Source organism: Pelophylax lessonae, assembly GCF_965119305.1.
Source record: "Pelophylax lessonae genome assembly, chromosome: 12".
Taxonomy (NCBI): Eukaryota; Metazoa; Chordata; class Amphibia; order Anura; family Ranidae; genus Pelophylax; species Pelophylax lessonae.
Genome location: NC_138779.1, coordinates 11,899,015 through 11,924,878, shown reverse-complemented (window position 1 = coordinate 11,924,878; position 25,864 = coordinate 11,899,015). Strand labels below are relative to the sequence as shown.

The 25,864-nt window shown below is 44.5% G+C and overlaps 1 protein-coding gene and 1 long non-coding RNA gene across 2 annotated transcripts in view; both read right to left on the bottom strand.

The window, feature by feature from the left end:
- Window positions 1–25,864, bottom strand: part of LOC309567853 — a 1,051,047-nt gene that overhangs the window by 1,016,808 nt on the left and 8,375 nt on the right. The window lies entirely within an intron of this gene.
- LOC309568269 (uncharacterized protein) lies at window positions 9,477–25,309 on the bottom strand (the record flags this gene model as incomplete). The annotated part of the gene is made up of 5 exons (XM_082273938.1): window positions 9,477–9,632; window positions 20,142–20,350; window positions 21,918–22,025; window positions 22,396–22,441; window positions 25,193–25,309. The coding sequence occupies 5 exons, from the start codon at window positions 25,307–25,309 to the stop codon at window positions 9,477–9,479; spliced, it is 636 nt and encodes a 211-aa protein (XP_082130064.1).

The window sequence follows — 25,864 nt, the reverse complement described above, 5'->3', positions numbered from 1 at the left end:
GACCCTTTTATCGTAAGATAAGTAGGGTCCATATGTTGTGGTGAGCGCTTAACTATTACCTCTCCTGTTGGTGTTGGGATCAGATGTCCTTCTTGGATTATTTTCTTCACCTTTGATTATTTGTGTTTTCTCACTTTGGACTTTTTTTTGCTTTTTATTGACTTGTTTTTTGTTATATATGCCTTTATTGAGTATATATCATTTAGCGCTGCACAGCATTTTTCACAAGTATTGGGGGCTGTTGGAATATTTTTTTCAGAGTTTCATCCTCTGTTATGATGGGTTGACCCCGCAGCGGCAGGCGATCTGGCATCGGCAGACTACCCACTACTGGACCCGTCCCCGGCTTGGATGACTACCCGCTTCTAGACTCGATCCCAGCTTGGATGACTACCCGCTTCTAGACTCGATCCCGGCTTGGATGACTACCCGCTTCTAGACTCGATCCCGGCTTGGATGACTACCCGCTTCTAGACTCGATCCCGGCTTGGATGACTACCCACTTCTAGACTCGATCCCGGCTTGGATGACTACCCGCTTCTAGGCTCGATCCCAGCTTGGATGACTACCCGCTTCTAGACTCAATCCCGGCTTGGATGACTACCCGCTTCTAGACTCAATCCCGGCTTGGAGGACTACCCGCTTCTAGACTCGATCACGGCTTGGATGACTACCCGCTTCTAGACTCGATCCCGGCTTGGATGACTACCCACTTCTAGACTCGATCCCGGCTTGGATGACTACCCGCTTCTAGGCTCGATCCCAGCTTGGACGACTACCCGATTCTAGACTCGATCCCGGCTTGGATGACTACCCGCTTCTAGACTCAATCCCGGCTTGGATGACTACCCGCTTCTAGACTCGATCCCGGCTTGGATGACTACCCGCTTCTAGACTCAATCCCGGCTTGGATGACTACCTGCTTCTAGACTCGATCCCGGCTTGGATGACTACCCTCTTCTAGACTCGATCCCAGCTTGGATGACTACCCACTTCTAGACTCGATCCCGGCTTGGATGACTACCCGCTTCTAGACTCAATCCCGGCTTGGATGACAACCCGCTTCTAAACTCAATCCCGGCTTGGAGGACTACCCGCTTCTAGACTCGATCACGGCTTGGATGACTACCCGCTTCTAGACTCGATCCCGGCTTGGATGACTACCCACTTCTAGACTCGATCCCGGCTTGGATGACTACCCGCTTCTAGGCTCGATCCCAGCTTGGATGACTACCCGATTCTAGACTCGATCCCGGCTTGGATGACTACCCGCTTCTAGACTCGATCCCGGCTTGGATGACTACCCGCTTCTAGACTCGATCCCGGCTTGGATGACTACCCGCTTCTAGACTCAATCCCGGCTTGGATGACTACCTGCTTCTAGACTCGTTCCCGGCTTGGATGACTACCCTCTTCTAGACTCGATCCCGGCTTGGATGACTACCCGCTTCTAGACTTGATCCCGGCTGTTCCGGATTTCGCTCCTCACTCTTGCTCTTATTTTTATTGCCCTAAAAAAAAACTGCTTTATTTTACTTGCATCTTTGTGTGGTCTGTTTCCTGGCACCCTGACAGGTATGTGGTTTCTGGAGATACACAGTTATTTGTTTTTTTTCTCTTTGTATTGAAGTAGATTTTCTCTTTGGGATTTCAACGCCGTGTTTATGCTGGTGTTGATGGTTTTGTCTTTGTAACCTTTCTTATGGAAGGAATCTGCTAGTGTTCTGAGATGTTTAGCTCTGTCTTCTGGGTCTGAAAATATTTGGTGGTATCTGATTGCCTGGCTGTGTATGATGGCCGTTTGGTGTGTTGGGGCTGAAAACTGGAACTGTGGAGATAATTGCATCTGTCAGTAGGTTTCCTGTATATCGAAGTATGAAGCTTGTCATCGCTGATACTGTGGTGTCTAGGAATTTGGCATGTGTATTTGAATAATCCATTTTTAGTTTGATTGATGGATGAAAAATGTTAAGCAATGGAGTAAAACTGTTTAAGATTTTCTTTGTCTTCTGTCCATATGATGAAGATATCATCGATAAAGCAATAATATGTGTATGGCTTTATTTGTATGCTGTTCAGGAATTTGTCCTCCAGCTCAGCCATATATAAGTTTGAATATTGGGGTGTCATTTTACTTCCCATTGCAGTACCCATACACTGAAAGTAGATATCATTGTTGAAGGTGAAAGTAGTTGTGTGTAAGAATGAATTAGATGAGCCTCAGCGGTGTATTTGTGGTTTGGTGAGCATGATACGAATCTGTGACATGCAGCTAACCCATTCTTATGAGGGATGTTATTGTACAGAGATTCTACATCCAGAGTGAATAGAAGTCTATTTGGTGCAGGGTTCGTACGGTCCTGGAAATCCTGGAAAAGTCATGGAATTTTTAGATGACACTTTCCAGGCCTGGGAAAGTCATGGAAAATTAGTAAACACCACTAGGTTTTGGAAAAGTCATGGAATATGAGAACTGTGGAGGAGCGGGGAGCGGATGCTTAATGATTTTTTTGTTTAATTATTTTATTCCCTAATGATTTTATTGCCACATACTGTATTTACATCGGTGTAAGTGTCCTTCCGGGTCCGCAGTATGCGCTTACTGTCACTGGCCAGCAGCAGCAGCCGAGTAGGATGAACCAATCAGGCAGCGGGGAGGGCCGGCCGCAGTTTGCCTGGAGACTGTGACTGGCCAGCAGCAGCAGCAACAGCCGGGAGATTACAACCAATCAGGCAGCCGTTTCGGTTACCGCACCCCCGCGTCATTCCTACTAAGCTTATGTCTCTCTGAGGGCCGTGAAATTCTCTGCATTGCTATGCTGGACGCCAGGACTGGGGGGAACTTTATGGACATATATGTCTTGCTTGAATATTATTGCTGTGGGCAAATTCTATCTAGTCCTATCGATATGGAGAGGGTTGCTGGTTCACACCTCTTTTCAGGACCTGTTACCAATCAAACGGATCCTCTGGTACTCTAGTTTGAGGCTAACCATCGTGAGACCATCAGCTTTCCGCTGATCACCTCATCCAAATTCCCTGTCATTCTGGGCATTCCTTGACTCTCCACTCACAATCCCTCCATCAACTGGGAAGCATGGGCTATAAAGTTCATGTCCCCCATTGCGAGAAATACTGTAGGAAACTTTGTTGAACAAGTTCTCCACTGATCAAGGAGTCACAAGTGGATGTGGTTAAAATGCAGTCATATGACAACCTGCCTCCACAATATCAATAGTTCCGGGATGTCTGTCATAAGAAGAATGCTGATTAATTGACTCCTCATCGCCCATATGATTGTCCCGTTGAACTGCTCCCAGGGGGAGAAATACCCTTTTAGTCACCTTTTCAATGTGTCAGAACCTGAATTAAAGGTGCTCAGAGAGTGGCTTGATGAGAATTTAAAGAAGGGCTACATCAGACCCTCCACGTCTCCTGCAGAAGTAGAAGAAAGATTCCACCTTGCGTCCATGCATCTACTACAGGGCCGTTAATAAAATCACTATTAAAAATCATTATCCACTTTCTTTAATCTCTGAAATGTTGGAAAGATTCTACTCAGTCTTAACAAAACTAGACTTACAAGGGGGCATATAACCTCGTCCGCATTTGTCAAGGAGACAAATGGAAAACTGCCTTTAGAACCAGAGATGGACATTTTGAGTCTTTGGTTAAGCCTTTTGGCTTTTGCAACGCCCCTGCAACTTTCCAACACTTCATCAACAATGTTTTCTGTGATCTCTAAAGCGCTGCGCAAACTGTTGGCGCTATATAAATCCTGTATTATAATAATAATAATAATAATCTCTTGGACCTTTTAGTAATTGCTTATCTGGATGATATTCTCATCTTCTCTGGTAACCTGGAGCAGCATCGCAAGCATGTTTGCACTTGTCATTGAAAGGTTAAGAAAAACAGAATTAATTGGTTTTGCCAAGAAATGGTCTCTATTCTTTTCCAGGTTTCATTTTATTATCTTGTGTCGACCAGGATCGAAGAATGGTAAGGCTGATGCCTTATTAAGGATGTTGTCTGAGCCACTCCAGGGAGGCAACTCTGAATGTATGATTTATCTCTAAAGAACTTCCTAGGGGGCCACAAGTTCCAAGATACTCTTGAGTCTCCTCAAAGAGGGGTATGAGAATGACCTACGATGGCGATGTTTACTCCCACTGATGTCAGGGAAATTCCTAATCCCCCTTGCCACAGTTCAGCCTCCTAAAGTTTGAAGGACAATAAACTGGATCTTTGTTTATAAAGTTTGGACACCCCTGATATAGAGAAACCAGGACCTCCTCCCTTCTGCTGGTGCTCCCTCTAGTGATATAAAGATCTACAGTATCTCATAAAAGTGAGTACACCCCTCAGATTTTTGTAAATATTTTATTCTATCTTTTCATGTGACAACACTGAAGAAATAAAAATTTGCTACAATGTAAAGTAGTGAGTGTACAGCTTGTATAACAGTGTAAATTTGCTGTCCCCTCAAAATAACTCAACACACCCTTAAATGTCTAAACTCTTGGGAACAAAAGTGAGTACACCCCAAGTTAAAATGTCCAAATTGGGCCCAGAGTGTCAATATTCTGTGTGGCCACCATTATTTTCCAGTACTGCCTTAACCCTCTTGGGCATGGAGTTCAGCAGAGCTTCACAGGTTGCCACTGGAGTCCTCTTCCACTCCTCCATGACGACATCACAGAGCTGGTGGATGTTAGAGACCTTGCGCTCCTCCACCTTCCGTTTGAGGATGCCCCACAGATGCTCAATAGGGTTTAGGTCTGGAGACATGCTTGGCCAGTCCATCACCTTTACCCTCAGCTTCTTTAGCAAGGCAGTGGTCGTTTTCTTGGAGGTGTATTTGGGGTTGTTATGCTGGAATACTGCCCTGCGGCCCAGTCTCCGAAGGGAGGAGATTATCCTCTGCTTCAGTATGTCACAGTACATGTTGGCATTCATGGTTCCCTCAATGAACTGTAGTTCCCCAGTGCCAGAAGCACTCATGCAGCCCCAGACCATGACACTCCCACCACCATGCTTGACTGTAGGCAAGACACACTTGTCTTTGTACTCCTCACTTGGTTGCCGCCTCACACGCTTGACACCATCTGAACCAAATAAGTTTATTTTGGTCTAATCAGACCACAGGACATGGTTCCAGTAATCCATGTCCTTAGCCTTGTCTTCAGCAAACTGTTTTCAGGCTTTCTTGTACATCATCTTTAGAAGAGGCTTCCTTCTGGGATGACAGACCAATTTGATGCAGTGTGCGGCGTACGGTCTGAGCACTGACAGGCTGAACCCCCCCACCCCTTCAACCTCTGCAGCAATGCTGGCAGCACTCATATGTCTATATCCCAAAGACAACCTCTGGATATGACGCTGAGCACGTGCACTCAACTCCTTTGGTCGACCATGGCAAAGCCTGTTCTGAGTGGAACCTGTCCTGTTAAACCACTGTATGGTCTTGGACACCGTGCTGCAGCTCAGCTTCAGGGACTTGGCAATCTTCTTATAGCCTAGGCCATCGTTATGTAGAGCAACAATTCTTATTTTTAGATCCTCATTGAGTTCGTTGCCATGAGGTGCCATGTTAAACTTCCAGTGACCAGTATAAGAAAGTGAGAGCGATAACACCAAATTTAACACACCTGCTCTCCATTCACACCTGAGACCTTGTAACACTAATGAGTCACATGACACCAGGGAGGGAAAATGGCTAATTGGGCCCAATTTGGAAATTTTGACTTAGAGGTGTACACATTTTTGTTGCCAGTGGTTTAGACATTAATGGCTGTGTGTTGAGTTATTTTGAGGGGACAGCAAATTTACACTGTTATACAAGCTGTACACTCACTACTTTACATTGTAGAAAAGTGTCATTTCTTCAGTGTTGTCACATGAAAAGATAGAATAAAATATTTACAAAAATGTGAGGGGTGTACTAACTTTTGTGAGATACTGTATATAGGGAAATCAGGACCTCCTTCATCCTGATGGTGATGGTGGACCTTGGCACCCCAGATGTTTTGGAACTACATTTCTAATGATGCTCATGCCCTCTGCAGTGTAGTTGAGCATCATGAGAAATGTAGTTCCAAAACATCTGGGGTGCCAAGGTTTGCCATCACTGTTATAGGGTAATCAGGACCTCCTTCCTCCTGCTGGTGACCCCTCTAGTGATATAAAGATCTATATAGAGCAGGGGTGGGGAACCTTTTTTCTGCCAAGGGCCATTTGGGTATTTATAAAATCATTCGGGGGCCGTACAAAATTATCAACTTAAAAATGTGCCTGTTATATTTGGTCAAACATTTAATTAACTCACCCCTAATGTGATGGCTGCAACTGCTTCTCTTTGGTGAGCTGTGTCATGTTAGCTGGTATTGATGATGTTGCTACTCGCAACTGGTTTTCCAGGTTTGAGTCGGTTAGTCTGGAGTGCAGTCGACTCTTTGTGGTGGTAAGTTTTGAAAAGAACTGCTGGCGGGTACAGCTGGCTGGTACTGCTCGTGGGTACAGCTGGCTGGTACTGCTCGTGGGTACTGCTGGCTGGTACTGCTGTGAGTACTGCTGGCTCTGGCTGGTACTGCTGTGTGTACTGCTGGCAGGAAATGCTTGCTAGCAGAGGGGCCGCGCTGGAGGAAGAGGCGATGTTTCCTGTATTGGTCACAGGCGAAGTGCATTTGATATCACTTCGCCTGTGACTCACTCAGACTGTCAGAACAGAGCCGAAACTATACAGGAAGAATCGGCTCCTTTCTGACAGATCAGTTGAGAGACACAGACTCAGCTGCATGGGGGGGCGGACCAAATGACTTTGAGGGCCGCATACGGCCCCCCAACCATAGGTTCCCCACCCCTGATATAGAGGAATCAGGACCTCCTTCTTCCTGCTGGTGACCCCTCTAGTGATATAAAGATCTATATAGAGGAATCAGCACCTCCTTCCTATTGCTGGGGATCCCTCTAGTGATATAAAGATCTATAGAGAGGAATCAGCACCTCCTTCCTATTGCTGGGGATCCCTCTAGTCATATTACGATCTATATAGAGAATCAGGATCTCCTTCCTCTTGCTGGTGACCCCTCTAGTGATATAAAGATCTATATAGAGGAATCAGGACCTCCTTCTGGTGATCCCTCTAGTGATATAAAGATTTATATAGAGAAGTGATGGCGAATCTTGGCACCCAGATGTTTTAGAAATACATTTTCCATGATGTTCAACTGCACTGCAGAGTGCATGACTATCATGGGAAATGTAGTTCCAAAACATCTTGGGTGCCAAAGTTTGACATCACTGATATAGAGACCTCTGTCCTCTTGCTGGTGATACCTCTAGTGATATAAAGATCTACAGGTCCTTCTAAAAAAATTAGCATATTGTGATAAAGTTCATTATTTTCTGTAATGTACTGATAAACATTAGACTTTCATATATTTTAGATTCATTACACACAACTGAAGTAGTGCAAGCCTTTTATTGTTTTAATATTGATGATTTTGGCATACAGCTCATGAAAACCCCAAATTCCTATCTCAAAAAATTAGCATATCATGAAAAGGTTCTCTAAACGAGCTATTAACCTAATCATATGAATCAACTAATTAACTCTAAACACCTGCAAAAGATTCCTGAGGCTTTTAAAAACTCCCAGCCTGGTTCATTACTCAAAACCGAAATCATGGGTAAGACTGCCGACCTGACTGCTGTCCAGAAGGCCATCATTGACACCCTCAAGCAAGAGGGTAAGACAGAAAGAAATTTCTGAACGAATAGGCTGTTCTGAGAGTGCTGTATCAAGGCACCTCAGTGGGAAGTCTGTGGGAAGGAAAAAGTGTGGCAGAAAACGCTGCACAGCCAGAAGAGGTGACCGGACCCTGAGGAAGATTGTGGAGAAGGACCGATTCCAGACCTTGGGGGACCTGTGGAAGCAGTGGACTGAGTCTGGAGTAGAAACATCTAGAGCCACCGTGTACAGGCGTGTGCAGGAAATGGGCTACAGGTGCCGCATTCCCCAGGTCAAGCCACTTTTGAACCAGAAACAGCGGCAGAAGCACCTGACCTGGGCTAAAGAGAAGCAGCACTGGACTGTTGCTCAGTGGTCCAAAGTACTTTTTTCAGATGAAAGCAAATTTTGCATGTCATTCGGAAATCAAGGTGCCAGAGTCTGGAGGAAGACTGGGGAGAGGGAAATGCCTGAAGTCCAGTTTCAAGTACCCACAGTCAGTGATGGTCTGGGGTGCCATGTCAGCTGCTGGTGTTGGTCCACTGTGTTTTATCAAGGGCAGGGTCAATGCAGCTAGCTATCAGGAGATTTTGGAGCACTTCATGCTTCCATCTGCTGAAAAGCTTTATGGAGATGAAGATTTCATTTTTCAGCACGACCTGGCACCTGCTCACAGTGCCAAAACCACTGGTAAATGGTTTACTGACCATGGTATTACTGTGCTCAATTGGCCTGCCAACTCTCCTGACCTGAACCCCATAGAGAATCTGTGGGATGTTGTGAAGAGAAAGTTGAGAGACGCAAGACCCAACACTCTGGATGAGCTTAAGGACTCTATCGAAGCATCCTGGGCCTCCATAACACCTCAGCAGTGCCACAGGCTGATTGCCTCCATGCCACGCCGCATTGAAGCAGTCATTTCTGCAAAAGGATTCCCGACCAAGTATTGAGTGCATAACTGAACATAATTATTTGAAGGTTGACTTTTTTTGTATTAAAAACACTTTTCTTTTATTGGTCGGATGAAATATGCTAATTTTTTGAGATAGGAATTTTGGGTTTTCATGAGCTGTATGCCAAAATCATCAATATTAAAACAATAAAAGGCTTGCACTACGTCAGTTGTGTGTAATGAATCTAAAATATATGAAAGTCTAATGTTTATCAGTACATTACAGAAAATAATGAACTTTATCACAATATGCTAATTTTTTGAGTAGGACCTGTATATAGAGGAATCAGGACCTCCTTCCTCTTGCTGGTGATCCATCTAGTGATATAAAGATCTATATAGAGGAATCAGGACCTCCTTCCTCTTGCTGGTGATCCCTCTAGTAGTAAGATCTATATAGAGCAGTGGTCTCCAAACTGTGGCCTGGGGCCAAATGTGGCACTTTGCTTGCTTTTAATCAGCTTTTGGGGCACTATTCCTCCTACTGATACAAGACACTATTCTGCCAACTGACACCAACAATAGAGCATCATTTCTCCCACTGACCCCAACAATGGGGCACTATTCCTCCCAGTGATACCAATGATGGGGCACTCCCTCCCCCTAATAACAGATGTGGCGATGTTTACACCCACTGATGCCATAAAGATTTCCACTCCTGCTGGCCACAATCTGGCCCCCTAAAGTCTGAAGGACAATAAACTGGCCCTTTGTTTAGAAAGTTTGGAGACCCCTGTCTTAAAAAAAATAGCCAATATGGATTTGTAAAAGACCAATATTACGTTATAATAATTACCCGATATATGCGTAGTGCAGTGTCACATTAACATTCGTATTCAGCAGGTAAGAGCAGGAAATATCCATGACAATATCATTTCGTATTGTAACTGGAAAAGTCTGGGCAAAAATATACAGCTGATTTGTGTATGTGACATGGGTTGCATTCATCTGTAGAGAGAGGAAGCACAGAAGTCATTAGACAGGGTCAGAAAACTTACCGCCATACAGTAATCCGCACATTAGCAGATAGTTACTACTAATGTCTGGGTATTCTATAAATGGTCAAAAAGTAAGTCCCCAGTTTTGGTAAAAAAGAACTCCAGCCAAAAACAACCAGACAAATATGAATAGCCCATCAAAAATTAAAATAAAAAAAGCAACTTTTTTGCTGCAATATTCAAATTCATTGTTGCTTGTGTTTATGAAAATGTATATTATATATATATTGTGAGGGATTAGCTCGGTGGCGGGTGTGGATGACCCCTTGGGGGGTGCGTTTTCCCAGAGAGGTAGCCGACAAGTGCTTGCAAACAAACAGTGTGGTTTATTAAATGGTGTTTTCTTCACCAGGCTGTATGCAGCAAAACATCCAAAATAAAATAAAACAGAAAATAAATCCTTGCCTCTCTGGGCGGCTACCTTCTCACAACTGGAACCTGCCTAAGTGTCTGTCTCCAACCTACCGTCGGGCAGACTTCCTTGTCCTACAGCGGACACTCAATAGTCCTTTTATAATAGCTTCACAGGGCAACACAGTCCTTTGTTTCTTTCACATCAACAGTTCGTCTTCTCACCTTTGAGACGTATTCACCCTTGGTTACCGTCCCGGGCACACATCACTCCGGGGGGTCTTCTCCCAGGCCCACACATCCTGTCGGGAGGCACACGCTGACTGTCCTCCTGCTCCCAGCCCACATGGCTTCAGGACACAGCTTCTGGAGGCAGCAAACAATAGGAATTTCTCTGAACAAATTATAGAGCCTTAACTCCCTCATTCTGAACAGGTGAAGGCCTTTCAACTTCCTGCTGGCTAGCTCTGTAGCCAACACCCTAAATTAATTAATGGACTTTCTAAATCAGGTGGAAATGTATCTCCTTCCTGTGACTACATTCCCAGATTTAGCTGACTTCCTGTTACATACCCCCCCCCTCTTGTTTCAACCCTAGGGTTGGGACACAGATTTCCAGGCACGCATGTGTCAAGCACTGCTGACTCACTGATAAGCCTCCTATTATCCTCAAGCTTCCGGATGAAACTGTTTTGTCATCTTCATTGACGGATTTCTCATAAATGCCACACAGTTTGTCTCTCATCTCATATACACATTCTTCAACTGCATTTTTGGCATCATTTCGCTCCTTCTCGTTTCTGTCATCTTCATTGACAGCTTTCTCATAAATGTCAGACAGCTTGTCCCTCATAACCGTCTGTCCAATCCACCATGGAGGACCGTGATCCATAGGCAACTCAATTGGGCTAGTCTTAATGTCTTCAACATTCTTAAGACGCCTCTCTCTGCAATCCATAAATGTTTTCCACAAAACTTTGAGAACCTTTGCTTCACTAAGCTTTGTTCCAAGTAGGGACTCTTGACATCCCTCTGTGACTTGAGTTGCCTCTCCATACAGCTGTACACAATCATTGACTTTTTGTTGTAAAAGGGAATGATCTTCCTTCTTGAGCTTTGCTTGCTCTAAGATGCTGTGCAGAGGATTTTCCAATTGAGACAACAGGCTGTCACACATTTCTTCAAAGTGACCCCTGTTCCTTTTCCCAGAGATATCAATATCATTCACCAAACATTTCATATTCATAGGCAGATCTGAAGCATTTGCACTCATCAACTTCTTAAACTTTTCGCCCTCCTGAGCGAGTCGCAGTAAAGGCCTACTATTTGATTTGATATTGAGTTTATATTTCTTGCCAAACTCTTCACAGAAGTAGCCAACCAGAACATCATCAACTTTCCTTCCACCAACATAGGGGTCAAAGGCAACAACACAGTTGAACCCAGCGATCTGGGTGGTATCCATTATAGACCTCCTCTCTGCATCAGTGAAGAAGCATGGAACTGCAACACATTCTTTTACAGGTTTCTTCAATGCACTTTCTGCTGAACTATTTGACCGCTCAAGGTCACCTAGTTCTTTTTCTCTATCTGAATTCCACATGAAATGCATCTCAAGATCACGATCAAACTTCTGCCACCCGTCTTTCACCAGTTCCATTTTGGAAACACTCCCTGAAAGGCACTTATTCATTTGCTTCACGTTTTCACCAACAGCCTTAGTTTTCTCCACTAGGTTTTCAGCCTGAACTGAGAAATCACCACATTTCTTACTCAGCTCCTTTGTTTGCTGAAGCTCTAATGATACATTTTCCAATGCTTGAAGTTTTTGAAGGAACGGTTTATTCCAAAGGGGTGATTCAAGCCACATGTCGTCACATTTCTGAGGCTCACTCAGGACAGACCCCAAAACACTGATCCTTTTAAAAACTGCATCAGGCACACTATCCCCTCTTTGGGACAGATCCTCTGTTGCCTGGAATTCCTCTTCCAGTTCCTGCAACGGAATCTTCATCTCTTCTAGTTGCTGTTCTAAGGCTCGCTTAGACTTTTCTAGCTCCTGAACGCTTTTCACAACATCATCCTTGGAGCTGATCAATTCTTCCATTTCTGTACGCAGCTGTTTAACACTTTCTAGTTCAGCCTTACACTCTAGAGCTTCCTCCAAAGAGCGAGCCAAGAACAGGGCTTTGCTCTCGTTATCACGCACCTCCGTTTCTGCACGTGCGCGTTCTTCTGCATATTTTGCAGACACATTCTTCTCTTCACCAAGCATCTGATCAAACTTCTTTTTCACATCTTCAACACACTGTAATGAACCAACGCTTTCTTCCATGCGTTTTTTCATAACCGCTATCTGAGCTTGCAATGTTGCGACTTGCTCTGATAGGTTTTTCTTTGCTTCCGCCTCCTCTTTTAATTGTTCCAGGAAGCCATTTTTCTCATCTTCCATTTGTTTGAGCTTTGTGCTAAAACTCAGCCTTTGACACCTCTCTTCCTGTAAGAGTTCCTGCGTGTCTTGCAGCTGCGATTCCAAGATAGAAAAATCTTCCGCAATTTCTCTAGATTTGCTGTCTGCTTGAGAAAGCTGATTTGTAACATTGTCCAACTCAACCTGCAGTCGGTTTGCCTTCTCTGACAGCTTAGCACACAATCGGTCACCTTCTGACACCTTGACTTGCGATTCCAGAAGCTGTGCCTCTACTTTTTCCCTCTTATGTTCACAATCTTCTTTTCCCTGCATAAGAGCCTTCACCTCATTGGCTAGCATCTGGGAATAAGAATGTAATTCTGCCACACAGGCTTCTTTCTCCTTTAACTGCTGCTGGACACGTTGGGCTTCCCCTTTCCAACTTTCACAGTCCGCACGCCATTCATCTACCACATTGCTTAAAGTAGTGAGCTCATACACAGTACTCAGTAATTTAGCCTCTCTTTCACTTTTCTCTTTGTCGCTGAGAGACAATGTCGCTTCCAGAGCAACATTCTGTTCCTGCGACTCCTGCAGGTCTATTTTTGTAGCTCCCAAAGACTGAAGACTTTTTTCCAGCTGATTACGCAACTCCAACATATCAGCCATACTTTGCTTCTGCAAAGTCTGAATTTCACTTTCCTTTTCCATGAGGATGGTATCTTTCTCCATTATAGTCTCTCTGCGTTTTTGCAACTCGACCAAAAGAAGAGCAGTGGATTCTTCCCACTGTGACACATGAGACTTGAGTAGTTCATTTGTTTCCTGCAAGTTTCTATGCTCCATTTTAAGCAATTCCAAGGCTTGTTCCTTTTCTTCCATTTTCCGTTGCAAGGCATCCAACTCAGCCCTGCACACATACTCGGTTTCCTCCAAACCGATGGCCTCCATTGGCTGCTGGCGTCTCTGTTTCCAGCCTGCCATGCTCTCTTGATGAGCCTTTTGTTGAGCTGCAAAGCTCTGCTGAAAATCCGCATTTGCCTGCTGTTGAGCTGCATTTGCTTGCTGTTGAGCTGCATTTGATATAATCAGATGTTTCAACATCTCCTCCATTTTGAGTTTACTTTTCATCTGAGCACACTGCGTCTCCATAGCAGTTTCATCAGTGTTGCTAGGGACAACAACCTTCCTCTTTAGTAGACTCTCTTTAGGCATGGATGGGGCTGGTTCAGACGGCAACATCCCCTCCATCCATAGAATCCGGTCTCTCATTTCATCTATCTTTGCATTTTTCAGGCGTTTGGACCGCCCCATCTTCAATAACTCCACAAACAAATTTTTCACAGTCCAGCAAACAATTTTCAGACCACTGTCTCTTCAACACATGTAGTTTTTCTCTCTCTTGCAGGATCTCTTTTCCTGCGCACACAGTTTGTGCAGTCACTTGCACCAGACACAACAAAGTTCATCAAAAAATTTTTGAGACCCCTGTCTCTTTAAAACACTTTTTTTTTTTTTTTTTCTGTCAGGATCTTCTCTCCTGCACACATAGATTGTGCAATCTCATGCACCAGACAAAGTTCATCAAACATTTGCACTTCCTTGCAGGGATCTTCGCTTCTGCCCACTGCATACCTCCACCATATGTGAGGGATTAGCTCGGTGGCGGGTGTGGATGACCCCTTGGGGGGTGCGTTTTCCCAGAGAGGTAGCCGACAAGTGCTTGCAAACAAACAGTGTGGTTTATTAAATGGTGTTTTCTTCACCAGGCTGTATGCAGCAAAACATCCAAAATAAAATAAAACAGAAAATAAATCCTTGCCTCTCTGGGCGGCTACCTTCTCACAACTGGAACCTGCCTAAGTGTCTGTCTCCAACCTACCGTCGGGCAGACTTCCTTGTCCTACAGCGGACACTCAATAGTCCTTTTATAATAGCTTCACAGGGCAACACAGTCCTTTGTTTCTTTCACATCAACAGTTCGTCTTCTCACCTTTGAGACGTATTCACCCTTGGTTACCGTCCCGGGCACACATCACTCCGGGGGGTCTTCTCCCAGGCCCACACATCCTGTCGGGAGGCACACGCTGACTGTCCTCCTGCTCCCAGCCCACATGGCTTCAGGACACAGCTTCTGGAGGCAGCAAACAATAGGAATTTCTCTGAACAAATTATAGAGCCTTAACTCCCTCATTCTGAACAGGTGAAGGCCTTTCAACTTCCTGCTGGCTAGCTCTGTAGCCAACACCCTAAATTAATTAATGGACTTTCTAAATCAGGTGGAAATGTATCTCCTTCCTGTGACTACATTCCCAGATTTAGCTGACTTCCTGTTACAATATATATATATATATATATATATATATATATATATATATATATATATATATATTTAAACCCACTTGTCGACTGACTAACAGGGAAAATACGTCATGATTTTGACATTTAATACCGGGGTTATGGCTGCAGCTAGATGCCAAACACCCAGTATCAATTTATCCCTTAGGCTCTGGTCTTTCTCCTTAAACTGATCCGAGCAGCGAATTCACCGCTGGTTTACCTTTAGAAGCGGCTGGAGAAGTCACCAACCCCCCCCCCCCCCCCACACACGTCACTTTCCAATGATTCCCCGGCTTACCTGGATGATCGGTGAGTCCGGGAACCCATTCTGGCGGCAGCTAGCCACAGAGATGAGTGAAGGAAAGATGGCATCCGCTCATCTCTGTGGCCTAGCCCTAAGGGGACCAGAGCGACGTCATGACGTCACTTACAGTTCTTGCAGACTGTAAACAAGGCCTTTTTTTTTCATTTAGGAAAACATGAGATCAATTTTTTTTTCTGATCTCACGCTTTCCATTGTAGAGGACAGATGTGGGGTCTAAATGACCCCACATCTATCCATAAAAAGGATTTTTAAATGAGTTATTGTTGCAAATGATGTTTACATTTCTTACGATAGCAATAAAGGTGATCACAAAAAAAAAATTAAGGGCTATTTCACACGGTCCGCCTCCGTAGGCGGATCCGTGCTGCTCAGCGAGGATCGATCCGCCGATCCCCGCTGAGCAGGCAGATGACAGCTCCGTCTCCGCTTGCAGTGCGGAGAGGGAGGGGTCACAGCTCCCGCTACTCTCTATGGGGGATCGGATGAGAGCAGACCGCCTGTCCGCTCTCATCCGATCCGATCCCTGAACAAATGGAAAAATAGGGTTTTCATCCGTCCGGATTTCACAGACCGGATCGGATACGGATGGCAGTGGGTGTCAGCGGAGGTGTCTCCGCTGACATCCGCTGCCCCATAGAGCTGCATGGAGGATCCGATCAGATCCGCCTAAAAAACTGACAGGCGGATCTGATCGGACCGCCCGTGTGAAAGGGCCCTAACTTACAGAGTAAAAATAAAAAGTTATGAATTAAATAATAAAAAAAAAACATTTTTAAGCGCTTTTATCCCCCGTACTCACGTGAAGTAGAACAAACGCATATGTAGCTTATGCCCACATATGTACACGGTGTTCGCACCACACATGTGAGGTATTAAATGCTTTATTATTGTTGCAAAGGATGTTTACATTTCTTGCGATATCAATAAAAGTGATCAAAATATAAAATTGCAGGGTGAAGATAAAAATAAAAAGTAATAAAATAAATAATATATATATTTTTGCTTCCATCCCCACCCCGTACTCACATGAAGTAGCAAACGCATACGTAGGTCATGCCCACATATGTAAAAGGTGTTCGCACCACACATGTGAGGTATTAAATTATTTATTGTTTTTGAAAGGGATGTTTACAATTCTTGTGATAGCAATAAAGGTGATAAAAAAAAAAAGATAAAAATATACAGTGTAAAAAAAAAAGTCATAAAATAAATAATATTCAAAAAAATGTTTTAAAGCACTTCAATCCCCCTGTACTCATGTGCAGTAGCAAATGCATAAGTAGGTCACGCCCACATATGTATATGGTGTTTGCACCACACATGTGAGGTATAAAATGATTTATTGTTGTTGCAAGGGATGTTTATATTTCATGCGATAGCAATAAAGGTGATCAAAAAAATAAATAAAAATTACAGTGTAAAAATAAAGTCATAAAATAAATAATTAAAAAAAAAAAAAAAATTTGAAACTGCTTCCATTCCCCGTACTCACGTGCAGTAGCAAATGCATACGTAGGTCACGCCCACATATGTAAATGGTGTTCACACCACACGTGATGTATTAACCAGTTCTGGACCGGAAGAATTTTCCCCCTTAATGACCAGGCCATTTTTTGGGATTCCACACTGCGTTATTTTAACGGACAATTGCACGGTTGTGCGACACTGTACCCAAATGAAATCCTTCCTTCTCTCTCAGCGGGGAGCGTTCACGGGTGCCCGACGGTAATTGCTGCCACTGGCCCTGTGGATTGGCATCCCTGCTGCCTAGTGGGGGCGGGACCACGCCAGCGGCACGTGCTCGCCCCCAGTCCTGCTCCCGCGAACCGACGTACCCATATGCCGATTCGCGCAGCCGAGCCAGCCTGCCGCAGTATAAATGCGGTGGGCAGTCGGCAAGCGGTTAAAATCTTTATTTTTCTAAAAATTCTACAAACAATCCCTCATAATGACAACGTGAAAGAAGTTTGTTTGAAATCTTTGCAAATTTATTAAAAATAAAAAACAAAAGAAAATCCCATGTACATAATTATCACACCCTTTGCCATGACACAAAAATTGAGCTGAGGTGCATCCTGTTTCCACTGATCATCCTTGAGATGTTTCTACAACTTGACTGGAGTCCACCTGCGTTAAATTCAGCTGATTGGACATCATTTGGAAAGGCACACACCTGTCTATTTAAGGTCTCACAGTTAACAGTGCATGTCAGAGCACAAACCAAGCCATGAAGTCCAAGGAATTGTCTGTAGACCTCAGAGACAGAATTGTATGGAGGCACAGATCTGGGGAAGGGCACAGAAACATTTCTGCAGCATTGAAGGTCCCAATAAACACAGTGGCCTCCATCATCCATAAATGGAAGAAGTTTGGAACCACCAGGACTCCTCCTAGAGCGGGCCGCCCGGCCAAACTGAGCGATCGGGGGAGAAGGGCCTTAGTCAGGGAGGTGACCAAGAACTCGATGGTCACTCTGACAGAGCTCATGAGTTTCTCTGTGGAGAGAGGAGAACCTTCCAGAAGAAAAGCCATCCCTGTAGCACTCCACCAAGGCCTGTATGATAGAGTGGCCAGACGCAAGCCACTCCTCAGTAAAAGGTACATGACAGCCTGCCTGGAGTTTGCCAAAAGGCACCTGAAGGACTCTTAGGCCATGAGAAACTCTATTATCTGGTTTGATGAAGCAAAGATTGAACTCTTTGGCCTGAATAGCAAGCATCCTGTCTGGAGGAAACCAGGCACCACTCATCACCTGGCCAATACCATCCCTATAGTGAAATATGGTGGTGGCAGCATCATGCTGTGGGGATGTTTTTCAGCGGTAGAAACTGGGAGACTAGTCAGGATTGAGGGAAAGATGAATGAAGCAATGTACAGAGACATCCTTGATGAAAACCTGCTCCAGAGCGCTCTGGACCTCAGACTGGGGGCGAAGGTTCATCTTCCAACAGGACAACGACCCTAAGCACACAGCCAAGATAACAAAGGAGTGGCTACGGGACAACTCTGTGAATGTCCTTGAGTGGCCCAGCCAGAGCCCAGACTTGAACCCAATTGAACATCTCTGGAGAGATCTGAAAATGGCTGTGCACCGACACTCCCCCATCCAACCTGATGGAGCTTGGGAGGTCCTGCAAAGAAGAATGGGAGAAACTGCCCAAAAATCGGTGTGCCAAGCTTGTAGCATCATACTCAAAAAGACTGGAGGCTGTAATTGGTGCCAAAAGAGCTTCACCAAAGTATTGAGCAAAGGCTGTGACAACTTACAGTTGTGAATATTTTCTTATACCTTTTCATGTGACAACACTGAAGAAATGACACTTTGCTACAAAGCCATTAATATCTAAACCGCTGGCAACAAGTGACAATGTCCAAATTGAGCCCAAAGTTTCAATATTTTGTGTGGCCACCATTTTTTTCCAGCACTGCCTTAACCCTCTTGGGCATGGAGTTCACCAGAGCTTTACAGGTTGCCACTGGAGTCCTCTTCCACTCCTCCATGATGACATCACAGAGCTGGTGGATGTTAGAGACCTTGCACTCCTCCACCTTTCGTTTGAGGATGCCCCACAGATGCTCAACAGGGTTTAGGTCTGGAGACATGCTTGGCCAGTCCATCACCTTTACCCTCAGCTTCTTTAGCAAGGCAGTGGTCGTCTTGGAGAAGTGTTTGGGGTCGTTATCATGTCTAAATACTGCCCTGCGTCCCAGTTTCCGAAGGGAGGGGATCATGCACTGCTTCAGTATGTCACAGTACATGTTGGCATTCATGGTTCCCTCAATGAACTGTAGCTCCCCAGTGTCAGCAGCACTTATGCAGCCACAGACCATGACACTCCCACCACCATGCCTGACTGTAGGCAAGACACACTTTTCTTTGTACTCCTCACCTGGTTGCCGCCACACACACTTGACACCATCTGAACCAAATAAGTTTATCTTGGTCTCCTCAGACCACAGGACATGGTTCCAGTAATCCATGCTTGTCTTCAGCAAACTGTTTGCAGGCTTTCTTGTGCATCATCTTTAGAAGAGGCTTCCTTCTGGGAGGACAGCCATGCAGACCAATTTGATATAGTGTGCGGCGTATGGTCTGAGCACTGACAGGCTTATACACCCCCCCCCCCCCCCAAAGCCTTCAACCACTGCAGAAATGCTGGCAGCACTCATACGTCTATTTCCCAAAGACAGCCTCTGGATATGACGCTGAGCACGGGCACTCAACATCTTTGGTCGACCATGGTGAGGCCTGTTCTAAGTGGAACCTGCCCTGTTAAACCGCTGTATGGTCTTGGCCAATGTGCTGCAGCTCAGTTTCAGGGTTTTGGCAATCTTCTTATAGCCTAGGCCATCTTAATGTAGAGCAACAATTCTTTTTTTCAGATCCTAAGGGGGGTGCCATGTTGAACTTCCAGTGACCAGTATGAGAGAGTGAGAGCGATAACACCAAATGTAACACACCTGCTCCCCATTCATACCTGAGACCTTGTAACACTAACGAGTCACATGACACCGGGGAGGGAAAATGGCTAATTGGGCCCAATTTGGGCATTGTCACTTAGGGGTGTACTCACTTTTGTTGCCAGTGGTTTAGACATTAATGGCTGTGTGTTGAGTTATTTTGAGGGGACAGCAAATTTACACTGTTATACAAGCTGTACACTCACTACTTTACATTGTAGCAAAGTGTCATTTCCTATAATAATATATTTGCAAAAATATGAGGGGTGTACTCACTTTTGTGAGATACTGTATGTACATGGGATTTTTTTATATTTTAAACAAATTTTCAAAGATTTCAAACAAACTTCTTTCATATTGTCATTATGGGGGATTGTTTGTAGAATTTTGAGGAAAATAATGGATTGAATCCATTTTGCAATAAGGCTGTAACATAACAAAATGCGGAAAAAGTAAAGAGAGGCGAATATTTCCGGATGCACTGTATAACTTTTTTGTCTATACATACTGTAATGTATCTGTTTTTACTTCTCTTGTATAACAAACAGTCAGACGGTGTCAGGAGAACTTACCTCAGCTTCAGTGTTACAGTCAGAGGCTATCAATGGACGATAAATGGTCATCTCCGATATTCCATCCACAACCTCCCTTACTGCAAAATATTCAGTGCTGTTCAGCCTTATATCGGACGTATTATAACCATTGGCTTCCAACCAACATTTTGAGACTTGAATATTAAAATGTACGTCATTACATGTAAAATATGGAGATGGACGGCTTCCTGAAAAAAGAGTACATTCATTCAGCATTCCTGAGATGAAAAGGTGACGGTGACATGCTAATTATACACTATAGGGGTTTTCCTTTGTACCTGAGTGCTGCCAGCTATGAGTCTGCCCGCTCACTCCCCTTCCCCCTTTAGCCCCCGCCAGTCTAATGCAAACATTGGGCAGGCTGTAAGTATCTGAGCCAGCTGTGTTCCCCTCATTCGCCCCTCCGCCACTGTGCTCTTCTTGGCCGATTGGATGGCTACAGGCAGAGTGTCTGAGCATGTGCAGACTCATTTCCCCACTCATCCCTCCCCCGCCCCTTTGGGATCTGTGTGACAAAAGTGGGCTCAGTGTAATTTCGTGCTCGCTCTTCTCTCCCCACCTTTTGAAGAACAGAATTGGATCCCATCAGAGTGCAGGAGAGGGAGAGCAAATGGCAGAATCACAGAAGACTCACTGTGCAGGCTCTATGGAAGATGGGAATTGTAGTTCTTAAAGGGGTGCTGGATAATGGTAGGTAATGAAGACAGACAGACAGTGACCTTGTTACGTTGATGGTCAATGTAATCCCCCTTTCATTAATGTTAAGTGTAACACCCCTTTGCATTAGTTTCTTGTACAGTCTCCCTTACATTAATGGGCAGGGTAGTGCCCCTTACATTAATGATGAGTGTAATGCGCCCTAACATAGGTGGTAAGTGTAGTGCTCCCTTACATTGATGGTCAATACAGTGACTCCTTACATGGTGATCAGAGTAGTGCCCTTTTACATCAGTGGTCAGTGTAGTGCCTCCTTACATTGGTGGTCAGTGTAGTGCCCCCTAACATAGGTGGTAATTGTAGTGAACCCCTAACATTGATGGTCAGTGAAGTGCCCCTCTTCATTGGTGGCCTATGTAGTTCCCCCTTACATTGATGATCATTGTAGTGCTCCTTCACATTGATGGTCAATGTAGTGCCTTCTTACATTGATGGTCAGTGTAGTGGCTCTGTACATTGATGGTCAGTGTAGTGCCTCTGTACATTGACGGTCAGCGTAGTGCCTCTGTACATTGACGGTCAGTGTAGTGCCTCTGTAAATTGATGGTCAGTGAAGTGCCCCTGTACATTGGTGGCCCATGTAGTTCCCCCTTACATTGATGATCATTGTAGTGCGCCTTCACGTTGATGGTCAGTGTAGTGGCTCAGTACATTGGTGGTCAGTGTAGTGGCTCTGTACATTGATGGTCAGTGTAGTGGCTCTGTACATTGGTGGTCAGTGTAGTGGCTCTGTACATTGGTGGTCAGTGTAGTGGCTCTGTACATTGGTGGTCAGTGTAGTGGCTCTGTACATTGATGGTCAGTGTAGTGGCTCTGTACATTGGTGGTCAGTGTAGTGGCTCTGTACATTGATGGTCAGTGTAGTGGCTCTGTACATTGATGGTCAGTGTAGTGGCTCTGTACATTGGTGGTCAGTGTAGTGCCCCCTTACATTGATGTATGTTACATGCACTTCATATGGTTTTTGGGAAAATGCAATATTTGGTTTTAAATGGCACATGACCCATGGTGACCATTGTATTATAGCATACCATATACCTCGTATGAATGGATAGAGAGTTGTATTACACTGGCAGGTATAAGTACTATTGTCACAATACTCATCATCAGCACAGGTAACACTGCCACAGGATGCAAGCGCAGCCACTGGAGAGACAGAAAAAGATATTAAAATCCATTCTTCTGGATATCTTATACAATATTCATATTCACTGTAGGCTGAAATAATTGTGTAGTGATCACAATAGAAGTTACAACATTTGTAAGCCCTGAGAATAAACCGTAACAACGGACATTTTGCTGCCTTTTTGGTCTCTTAAATATACAGGACACACAGAGCAATACAAGACAATGCAAGACAGCAGTCAAATCTTGACAGAAGCTTGAACCCTTTTTTTTTACATTATCCAAAACAAAAAAGAATAGAAATGTTTTGTCTGGAGTTGAGCTTTAATATCTGTGACTGAAGGAACACATAAAATTACTGTAACAAAATTGTGAACGTGAGATGACTTACCTGCAATTGGCTGTATAATCTGTGATCTGGATTGAGGGCTGCAGGTCTGTAAGAAAATAAAAGTAATTCAACAGAAATTCCAAATTGTATCCAAGAAACACTCCAGCTATGCTAAAGTCACATCACATCCCCTTCATGTTCCTCTATCTGTGTTATCCCCACATTGGAAGCTGTGGAGATTGTACGCACACCGGGTTCTTTCATCACTCCAATGGTGAGTCCTTCCTGGAATAGTTTGCATTCCCCCTTCACATTGGTTTTAGTCTCTCTGAACCATATTCACCAATGACCTATTTATTCTACATTTTATTGGGGCAGCATGACACCATTTATTGTCTTTGTTAGGGATGAAGATGACACCACCAATTGTCTTTGTTAGGAAAGAGCATGACACCATTTATTGTCTTTGTTAGGGATGAAGATGACACCATCAATTGTCTTTGTTAGGAAAGAGCATGACACCATTTATTGTCTTTGTTAGGGATGAAGATGACACCATCAATTGTCTTTGTTAGGAAAGAGCATGACACCATCAATTGTCTTTGTTAGGGATGAGCATGACACCATCAATTGTCTTTAAGATTGAGATTATGAGATCGGGTTTGGGTCAAACCCAAGTTCATCCCTAGTCCATATTATGGCTACAGTAGATGGGCAGAACTGTGAATTCTGGTGGTGGTACCTCAGTATCAGAAGCCAGCTTATGATTTTAATTTGACACTTTTGTGTGGAGTTGGTCGTTAATTCAACTTTCATGCTCATTACACACAACGATGTTCTGTTTGCTTGGTTTGCAAAAACAGCAGAAAATATCCTACCTGTCATTTGGAGCCTTCTTCTGCTCCTGTGAATAAGCCTGCCCTATAGCTTGGACACCATGTCTCAGGATCCCCCCAATTCTTATTGGATCACTTCCTCTTGTTCGATGAACTTCATACTTATATGGACTTCTTATGAGCTTATTATGAACTATTTATACAGAGATTGCCCCCCCCCCCCTCACTCAGGGTCTGGTTACCTGTTGGCACCTTCTATCCTTGCCCTGTTCTGTTTATGTGTACAAACATCTTAATAAGGCCATGCAATGATCAGAAAGCCAACTTTGAACATTGGGGCAGCACACCGGCTTAAAGGCTAGCACTCTTACCTTGTAGCACTGGGGACCTCAATGGAATCCCAGCTAGGACACTATCTGCATTAAGTTTGCATGTTCTGCGTGTGTTTGTTTCCTCCTGTTAAATGATGGTAGAATAATTGGTTCCTGTCCAAATTGGCTCTAGTATGTATCCGTGTATGTCAGATAGGGACCTTAGATTGTAAGCTCCTTGAGGGCAGGGACTGCTGTGAATGTACGATATGGAAAGCACTGCATAAATTGTTGGAACCAGGTTGCTGTGATCTGAGGTCTGGTTATCAGGAGGAAGGCGGGATTCAGTGGCGTATCATCGATGTGTGCAGGGTGTTAACTGCACAGGGGCCCCTGAGAGGCTGAGGCCCACTGTGACCCACCCTACACCCATGGATTATCTCCTCGTGGACAGTCAGGGATGATCGGTGCAACAGTTGCTAACACCGATCTCCCTGTATGACTTTTCACCTGACTGCCGCTTCTCCTCCTCTCCCTCCCGCATCTGTCAGCTGAAAAGTCATGCAGGGAGATTGGTGCTAGCAACTGTACCCTCCGTCGCACTGATCATCCCCGACTGTCCCCTGTGTCCTCCTCCTCCAGCAGCCCCCCATGTCCTCCTCCTCTAGCAGCCCTCTGTGTGCTCCTCCTTGGGGGCCCCTTGGACCAGTGGGCCAATTGGGCAGCTGACCCTTTGTCCTTATGGTCTAAATAATCCCTGACTGCTTCTTCAGGCACAGAAATCACAGATCACCCTCTATGTGTATGTTGAACTCTGAAAAAACATTACCAGCTCATGCGCTGATCCTAAACTTGAATGTCCAGGCTGGTGATTTTTGAAAGGCACTCACGGAATTATAGATGATGGGGCGTTGCAGCTCACCTTACCCTCCACTGGGTGGTGGACAATCAACTGTTTAAAGAAAAAAGAAGAGAGTGCACGACCGCCCTAGCATAATACCATTTTATTGCAGATTAAAAAGGCTGTACATAAATACACTCACATGGATCAAATGGATATGAAGCACATCGATAAGCCCAGGACGTCACTACCTCTCTACTGTAGACGACCGCACTCCTATTCGCCGTCCGCTGTCTCACAATTTCCTGCAGACCGTGACATCTGGAAGTGAAAGCATCCAATCCAACTCTCCGTAAGCAGTTCCCAGTGCGCCTGAGTCCGGACCAGCCGGCGCCACGCACGCGCCTAGGGACGCAAGGAAGAGCTGACAGAGGTGACAAGCTCTTCAGGGGGACCTGAAGAAGGAGGCTACGTCTCCGAAATGCATAGTCATAGCAACCTCAATTGTGTGGTGTGACGTCGGGAGGTTTTCCTCTCTCCAGCCTATCTACTTGTCACCTCCGTCAGCTCTTACTTGCGTCCCTAGGCGCGTGGCGCCGGCTGGTCCGGGCGCAGGCGCACTGGAAACTGCTTACCGAGAGTCGGATGCTCTCACTTCCGGATGTCACGGTCTGCAGGAAATTGTGAGAGAGCGGACGTGCGGTCGTCTACAGTAGAGAGGTGGTGACGTCCTGGGCTTAGCGATGTGCTTCATATCTATGTGAGTGTATTTATGTACAGCCTTTTTAATCTGCAATAAAACTGTATTATGCTAGGGCAGTCGTGCACTCTCTTCTTTTTTCTTTGAATATGTGTATGTTGAGTCTTACCGAGTTACAATTATTATTGCAGAGTGCAAGTTCAGCGTAGAGATAGATGGTGTTAAAACCGGTAATCTGGAAGACATTTGTAGGGAACAGAGCTTCAGTGGCATTTCCATTGTTCATCACGGTTAGCTGGTCAGCAGATACATCGCTAGCTGGGCACCTGGATACAGAAACCTTTCATCAGCTTTCAGTTACTGTAATCTAAAGATTCGAACACAATACTGGTACATACTACTATACTGGTACATACTACTACAGCTGGACAATATATGGGTTGTGTTCATTGCCTTATAGCTGAACAATAGATGGCATTCGTTCATTGTTTTATATAAAGTAAATATATAAAAGCTGAACAGTACATGGCATGCATCCATTATATTATACAGTATATATTTATTTATTATAGGTGGAAAACACATGGCACGCGTTCATGATATACAGGTGCATCTCATTGCCTTATAGCTGAACAATAGATGGCATTCGTTCATTGTTTTATATAAAGTAAATATATAAAAGCTGAACAGTACATGGCATGCATCCATTATATTATACAGTATATATTTATTTATTATAGGTGGAAAACACATGGCACGCGTTCATGATATACAGGTGCATCTCCAAAAATGTGAATCTCATCAAAAAAATAATTTAATTCAGTAATTCAATTCAAAAAGT